Below are 7,687 nucleotides of genomic sequence, written 5' to 3'. Positions count from 1 at the left end.
TATCAGAACCGCAATTCAACACGTCTGTGCATGCATTGAGCCATGACTCATCTCACTGGGTATTTCGACACACTCTGGCTTGAGTAAGCAACAAAGAAAGCGTAAGATAAGCTTTTTATTCGACGCTACACATATAGAAATTCAGCGCTAAGACGCTTAAAAAATTCTAAGCATGTCTTCAAAAAAAACCAAAAAAAAAAAAATAATTTTTTGAATATTTGTGCGCCATATAAAATGCTATAATAAATGTTAAAAATAAATTCCATTCGAAGCTCAAATGTCAAACCAAAGTAAATCAAAACCTTCACACTCCCCACTTGTTGCTTTGCACTTCGCCCCCTCACTAGCCACTTACGTGTGTCCCTCTTCGTCCACCTCATCCACATCCACATCCACATCCTCCTCCTCCACAATCGGTTTCTTATCATCCATTTTCCTGCCAATGAAACGTTGCAAGACAGTGCGCTTCATTACACCGCCACCCCCACTGCCACTCAAACTGATGGTGAATCCGCCGCCCGTAGCACCCCAATGCGATTTGCACGCCTCCGTTGAAGTCATTAACATGGAATAGGAAGAGCACACCTCACCCTCTTTGCTGTGATGTATGCCGTAGAGGAAGTAGATCAGCATGCCGACGGCGACCCAGATGAAAAAGCGCAACCAGGTGAGCGCACTCAAATGCACCATGAGCACAATGTTGCAGAAGATGCTTAGCGCCGGCACGAAGGGCACCAGCGGCACTTTGAAGTTGAGTCCGCGCGTGTTCTGATGATGTACCGCAATCACGGCGACACAAGCGCCAGCTATAAATATCATAAAACCGTAGAGGAGGAGCGCCCACCAAGTGCCGGTGTAAAGTTCCGACCAGGATACCTCGAGTTGGAAGCAAATCGCAAAGCTGAGCACTGAGAAGAGCAGCACCGCAGCGGATACAGCTGCGCCGGGTTCAAAGCGACCGAGTAGTGGTTCGAGCCAACGGAATTGTGGTTTGAGTCGGCCAGCGAGTGCGCCCTCTATCAAATCACTTGTAGGTGAAGCGGTGTCGATGCTAGATTGCGAGGTGTTGTCATCATCATCCTCGTCGGGTGTATCTGGGGCGTAGATAGCATGCTCCTGACTGGCCAGTGGGCGATAGCGCAGTATTATGACACTGGCGGAGACGATGGTGTAGGCGAGTAGCGTACCAATTGACATGAACTCCACGAGCTTCTCCAAATCGAAGAGCAGCGCCAGTATTGCGCTTAACAGGCCGGAAACCACCAGATTGAGCACGGGAACTTGTGTGGTGGTGTTGATGCGTCCAAAGCAGCTGAAGAGCAGTCCATCCGAGGCCATAGCGTACATGCAACGCGGCAGGGCAAATAACGAACCCAGTAGTGTGGTCGTCATGCCACAGAGTGCGCCAATCGAGATCACATACTTGGCCCAATAGAGATTCATTTGTCCGAAGGCTTCAGGCAGCGATGCAGCGGGGTTGATTTCACGTATCGGTATCATAAGCGTGAGCGCTGCAGAGACCAATATGTAACCAACTGTAACGGCGCTGAGTGAAAGCAAAGTGGCTATTGGTATAGACACTGACGGATTCTTGGCTTCCTCCGATGACGTGGCTATGGAGTCGAAACCCACAAAAGCATAGAAACAAGTGGCGGCACCAGCAATAACACCACCCACACCATAAGGTAGGAAACCACCCTCTGCCTCTGACCAGTTCTTAGTATCCGCGTATCAGAAACCCACACCGATGACCAAAATCATAACGGCAATATTCACAGTAGTCAACAAGCTATTGAAAACGGCCGTGGCTTTAACGCCAATCCCCAAAGCAGCAGCATAAACCAGACACACCAGAAAGGCCAACACATCGGGATAACGTGCGAACAATTGCTCATGCAGCTCACCGGTGATGGCGAGCGTCGTATTACCAATCCAACCGTCCAACATCGAGTCCACATAACCACTCCAGGCACGCGCCACCGAGGCAGCACCCAACATATGCTCCAGCAGTATATTCCAACCGATGACAAAAGCCCAGAACTCGCCAATCGAGATGTAGGTGTAGACATAGGCCGAGCCCGCTTTGGGCACACGTGTGCCGAACTCCGCATAGCAGAGCGCGGCCAACAGTGAAACGAAACTGGCCAAGATGAAGGAGAGTATTATGCCCGGACCGGCCATATCCTTCGCCACCGTGCCGGTGAGCACATAAATGCCGGCGCCAACCATGTGCCCGATGCCTGAAAACCGTAAAGGATTGAGAGAAATTTCAATGAGGTGCGGCGGTGAAAAGAAAGATACTATTTTTTTAAGAATTTTCAATGATAAAGCCACTTCTCACACCTTTTCCCACTTACTCACTTCCTGGTGATCTCTGTACTCACCCAACAGCGTGATGTCAAAGGTGTTGAGGCAGCGCTTCAGTGGCGTCTCCATGACATCCGCTGGCACGGGCTTCGTGCGGTTCATCTTGGAGCACAAACCGGACATAACATGTCCAAGTATAATGCGTCGTGAACTGGGCATATTGACGGCGAAGACAGCAGTTTGAAACTCACTAACAAGCGACTTCTAAGGCGTACATACGCTGGAAGCGTTGTTCAAAAACAGTGGCAAGTGTTGCAAGTTGAGTGCGTTTGCACCGGAACTCCTCTATGCCTTTGGGTTATGCAAAAGTGCGCTGTTACTCTTTAACATATGTCGCAGTAACGTTGCATACTTTTAGGCTTGCCTAACTCACTACACCTATACGTTGTCTTTTCAGCAAATCTTCGCTGTTTTTCACTTTCAAATATTTTTTCACAATTTATTTAGAATATTTTTAGTTATTTTCTACTATTTTAAGGAATATTACACTTTCCACTGCAAGGCTGCAGCAGCTGCAGCAATTTTCACAACTGACAATTGACTCACAAATGTCAATGGTGCTGTGAGAAAATTTCGTACGAAGGAAAATGCGATTAAATGTGTTTGACTGCGGCGCATGCGCGAAAAATCCATTAACAGTTGCAACAGCAGTTAAAAGGGAAGCGGTAAGGGGCTTGTGGTGGCCATGTAAAACGAAACTTTGTTTACTTCTGCTGACGTGTATGCACTACTGAAAGTGTTTCGTGTTGTTTGTTGCTGTAAAAACGGACACTTGTTGAGGTGACGCGGCCACCTTGGCAATCACATCAACAAAGACGCCTACCCACACAGGCGGAAGTGTGGAAATGAGACTGTGTGGCAAAGCAATCGCTTTTGTGGTTATTTCTATTGCAGTTTGTTGTTGTTGTTGTATGAACTTGAACTTCATAAGTGCACTAATACAACAACATTTGCTAGTTGATAGGTGACCACAGAAATTAATGCAAGTTGATTGTGCTTGTCGTTGCATTCTCATTGGTTTTAAACTCTCTGGCTTTAATGCGATTATGAGTTGTGCTCTATATGTATATTACACACACAGTCACATTTACTTAAAACAGTTATGATTTCAATACATTGCACGACTATTTTTAGCTTTTTAATTAATTGAAAACTAAATTTGAATTTTTCTTAACAAGCGTATATTTTACTACATATCGGTTGTGTAAGCACATACTATATCACTTTAACAATTGATTATTTGCACAAAATAATATTTTTACATCAAAAAATATGAATCACAATTCCAAACTAATTAATTTGTTTATGCATAATCAGCTTGCATTCGTCAATTTTATAGATTTTTATTTGTGTCACAAGCTTATAATTATTTTTTAACCGCTTCAAACATAACAATTCACTTCTCCTGTGTGGCTTGAGTTTCCCCCGCTTGCATTGGCGGCGCTTGACGATTCTTTAGTATGCTTGTTATGAAGAATTCACCTGCCTTGTATGAGCTACGCACCAGCGGTCCACTGGCCGTGTACAAGAAACCCAATTCGTTGCCGCGTGTCTCCCAGTGTTTGAATTTCTCAGGCGTTACATACTCGATCACTTTTAAATGCTTATTTGTGGGTTGCATGTATTGCCCCAGCGTGAGGCATTCCACTCCAGCTTCACGCAGATCCAGCAGAGTTTGTTCGATTTCGGCATCTGTTTCACCCAAGCCGAGCATGATAGAGCTCTTTGTAATGAGTTTTGGATTAAACTGTTTGGCTTGCTGTAGCACCGCGAGTGTTTGACGATAATGTGCGCGACGATCACGCACAAATGGTGTTAACTTCTCGACAGTTTCAATATTGTGCGCATACACGTCTAGACCGCTGTTGGCTATAGTCTCGACGCAAGACAAATCGCCACGGAAATCAGGCACCAAGCATTCGACGAAAATGTTTGGGTTACTAAAAGACAAAATAAGCCATATAATAATGAAAAAAAAAAACATGGAAAAAAGTTTGAGAGACTTACCGTTGTTTGATTTCACGCACCGTCTCTGCGATATGATTTGAACCACCATCGGGTAAATCTAGAAGTAAATATATATAAAATCTCTTAAAATATAACTCTAAAATAGCACAATATACCATCTCGATCCACCGAAGTGAGCACAATATAATCTAGTCCCCAGGAGGCAATAGCTTTAGCTGTATTCACAGGCTCAGCGGGATCCAGTGGTGGTGGTTTGCGGGCAGTTTTAACAGAGCAGAAACGACAACCACGCGTACATGTGTCACCCATCAGCTGTGACAAGCAAAAGATAAGAATGTTTGAGTATACATATGTAAGTAAATAGTGAAAACATACACAAATACAAAAAAATACGTCGGAGAGGTTATCAGTTAAGGTCAGAATAGCACTATTGTCGTGTTATAAAAAGATAACTGAATTTAGAGCTTACTCTGTTAATGTAATATTTAATTATTTAAGATATACACATAATTTTTGTTTTGTCTTACCATAATAGTTGCTGTTTGTGTGCCATGTTCTCCGCCACCCCAACATTCGCCGATATTCGGACAACGCGCTTCTTCACACACTGTAGCCAATTTCAATTCTCGCAACTGCGTCTTGATCTTGGCAAAATTTTTACCCATCGGTATGGTAGTCTTCAACCAAGGTGGTAAACGCAAACGTTCGTTCTCGCCCTTCTCACGACGCAATTTGCCTTCGTAGGCGGTCCATTCTTCGCGCGTATACTCCGGATTTTGTACGAAATCTTGGAAATTTGGTCCTTTCGCCAGTCGCCCACGTATTTCCTCGAGTTTCTCGTTGGCTTCTGTGGCTGGCGCATTCGTTGCAGCTCCTCTGAGTAAACACCGTGCGCTGGTGTGCTGTGCATGATGAAATTGTGTGAACAAATTTTTCAACTGATTTAATGATTTTATTTTACTTACCACCCTTACTGGTGATTTAGGCACGCATTGTCGCAGCATTTTGCCATCAACTATTTATTTGATTATGTGCCTTGAGCTGCGTGTATAATTTTCCAAAATTTATGCGTACGAATTAAATAACAATCAGCGGGGACGACTCAGAGAACGTTAAATATAGAGAAGGTCCAATTGCGGACCAGCGTGTGAATTGTCAAAATCTAACAAAACACGATGAGCGTGTTTCACCTCAGCCAGCTCGGAAGGAGAAATTTTAACAGCGTCACGTTAACATTGCTGAGCATTAAATGAAAAATATGCTCAGAGATTTACATTTCTATTATATCGGAATGTTAGCCCGTTTGCTTATATATTGATACATTTATATGCAATCTTATGTGCTAATATGATATTTATTTATGACTGCTTGCAAAATTTATTCAATTCAAATAAATTATGCGATTTCAGAGGCATATTTGTCGGCATGTTTAAGCGGACCTACATATGAATGTAATGTTTTAAAATAATATACCTACTTTCATAAAAAATGCTTTTATTTTTATATTAAATGCATTTCTTACAATACTAAAATTAACTACATATTTCATTATATGAGACTTGTATATACATACATGTGTATACCTAGATATATACAAAAGCGCTTACGTACATACATACATATGTAGATGCATATGTATGGACATCTTCCAAAATTCGTATTGTCTCGTTATCACTTATCAGTGAAGGTCATATGCACACATTGTTACATATGCATTTACATAAATATGTTTGTATGTCATTGACGAACAAGTAATGCATACACAAACTTACATTCGCATACGCGTACACGTAAGTTTGTCACCATCACAAAAAATCAAAAGTATTTTCTACAAAAACAACAAGCGCCTCAAACGCATAAGCAGCATCACAAGTCAATATGGCAGCCAATCAACGAAGCCAAATTTTGTGGTACATACAACAAAACCATTTTCATTCATGAACGCAAGCGCACATTCACTTGGCAAAGTTGCTTCATTCATAAAAACAACGCCATACACACCTCCCTGCGCATGCCATGTCTACAAACGGCTTTTCGCGACGATGACAAAAATCATAAATTGAAGATTTTTCTAATGTTCCCTCCAGAAGGAAAATTTACAACATCGCAAAAACCTAGGTACAAAAATGCCAACATAGCCCTTGAGTCGATTTAAAATATTTTTCAGCAAAAATTCTGATTTGAGGATCGCAAAAATTTATGTCGATATGTTTGCATGCTCATACATATTCATACATATTTACGACAAGCCGATTTTCTACCAACAACGCAATGTTGTGTCGTTTTGACGTCGCGCAGGCGGCCATCAAACCTTCGACACATCGAGCTTTACAGAGGCGTTTCAAGTGATCCCTCCCTAATTATAAATGCGCTAATTATGTATTGTATAGTATTGACCTACAATTAGCAAATACAAATAATTAAATGTATTTAAATATTCTACCAATGTATTATGCCATATTTCAATGTACTACGACTGATTTCTGTAAGAATCAAGACATAAAAATTCAAACGATAACATGAGTTGGGGACCTGGACCCCTTCCCTTCGAACGTGCGACACTGCTTTGACTTGAGAACAAAAAATCACAATTTGCGGCCATTCGTTGTCCGTGGCAACGAAGATTTTACAACAAACCATGAGGCTCATATTTACGCACATATGCATGTAAACAAATTTACAAACATTATGCGTATGGTTCTTTCGATTTTGTTTACATGCACACATAATTACAAATTATGCGCCAACTTTTATTCTTTTGGTATATTATCGAAACTTTTAATAACCAAAGAAAATAAATATTCATATGTATGCAGTATATAATTATATTATATTTTAACATAAGTATATAAAATAATTATTTCATTATATACTTCAAAGCATTTTCTGGAATAAATCATAAAGTTTTGCATATATACGTATGTATTTTGATATTAAATGTAAATGAAATTATATAGCGAGTCGTTTGCGCACTGTATATAAGCGAATCTGTAAGCGTACAGTTATTAACATTCAAATTAACACAATTTTTCTCATTTAACACTGAAACCGCTCAATTCTGCTATTTTCGAGTGCGCTGATGTTAAACCTGTGGTGAAACACGCTAATAATTTTCTGTGGTGAAACACGCTCATCTTGGCGAGTACCCCTGCGAAAAGAGGACCACTTTGACAATCGGCACACCATGAACCTTCTCTATATTATACGTTCTCTGGACGACTACATTTAACAGCTGATTTTGACAACGACGATATTGAGCTGGGAACGTACGGTCTTGCATGTTTTGGCAAACACCATAGCTTTCAAACTGTTAGAATGAATGACAATTTGCTATGAACCACCAGATGTCGCC

The 7,687-nt window shown here is 41.5% G+C and overlaps 3 protein-coding genes across 3 annotated transcripts; all 3 read right to left on the bottom strand.

Moving 5' to 3' along the window:
• Positions 1–351: 351 nt before the first annotated feature.
• Positions 352–1,500, bottom strand: LOC128921544 (probable cationic amino acid transporter). Its single transcript, XM_054229487.1, has one exon. The coding sequence runs from the start codon at positions 1,498–1,500 to the stop codon at positions 352–354; it is 1,149 nt and encodes a 382-aa protein (XP_054085462.1).
• Positions 1,501–1,731: 231 nt separating this feature from the next.
• LOC105210583 (cationic amino acid transporter 4) lies at positions 1,732–2,896 on the bottom strand. Its single transcript, XM_011181631.3, has 2 exons — positions 2,385–2,896; positions 1,732–2,240 (listed from the first exon to the last, which is right to left on the bottom strand). The coding sequence occupies exons 1-2, from the start codon at positions 2,524–2,526 to the stop codon at positions 1,732–1,734; spliced, it is 651 nt and encodes a 216-aa protein (XP_011179933.2). The 5' UTR covers positions 2,527–2,896.
• Positions 2,897–3,525: 629 nt separating this feature from the next.
• On the bottom strand, positions 3,526–7,671 carry LOC105220202 (lipoyl synthase, mitochondrial). The gene is made up of 6 exons (XM_011196659.3): positions 7,557–7,671; positions 5,301–5,438; positions 4,863–5,237; positions 4,491–4,647; positions 4,375–4,432; positions 3,526–4,307 (listed from the first exon to the last, which is right to left on the bottom strand). The coding sequence occupies exons 2-6, from the start codon at positions 5,337–5,339 to the stop codon at positions 3,764–3,766; spliced, it is 1,173 nt and encodes a 390-aa protein (XP_011194961.1). The 5' UTR covers positions 5,340–5,438; positions 7,557–7,671; the 3' UTR covers positions 3,526–3,763.
• Positions 7,672–7,687: the final 16 nt, after the last annotated feature.

This window comes from Zeugodacus cucurbitae, chromosome 4, assembly GCF_028554725.1.
Source record: "Zeugodacus cucurbitae isolate PBARC_wt_2022May chromosome 4, idZeuCucr1.2, whole genome shotgun sequence".
Taxonomy (NCBI): Eukaryota; Metazoa; Arthropoda; class Insecta; order Diptera; family Tephritidae; genus Zeugodacus; species Zeugodacus cucurbitae.
The sequence above is the reverse complement of the archived record's forward strand: the minus strand, read 5'-3'. Positions and strand labels throughout refer to the sequence as shown.

What these genes read in the sequence shown, in the direction of transcription:
- LOC128921544 (XM_054229487.1), bottom strand. Translation starts at nt 1,500, where the DNA reads ATGATACCGATACGTGAAATCAACCCCGCTGCATCGCTGCCTGAAGCC.
- LOC105210583 (XM_011181631.3), bottom strand. Translation starts at nt 2,526, where the DNA reads ATGCCCAGTTCACGACGCATTATACTTGGACATGTTATGTCCGGTTTG. An exon ending in CTTTGACATCACGCTGTTGG is followed by an intron (nt 2,241 to 2,384) that starts GTGAGTACAGAG and finishes TACGGTTTTCAG; the next exon opens with GCATCGGGCACATGGTTGGC.
- LOC105220202 (XM_011196659.3), bottom strand. Translation starts at nt 5,339, where the DNA reads ATGCTGCGACAATGCGTGCCTAAATCACCAGTAAGGGTG. An exon ending in CACTTCGGTGGATCGAGATG is followed by an intron (nt 4,433 to 4,490) that starts GTATATTGTGCT and finishes ATTTACTTCTAG; the next exon opens with ATTTACCCGATGGTGGTTCA. An exon ending in GTGCGTGAAATCAAACAACG is followed by an intron (nt 4,308 to 4,374) that starts GTAAGTCTCTCA and finishes TTTGTCTTTTAG; the next exon opens with TAACCCAAACATTTTCGTCG.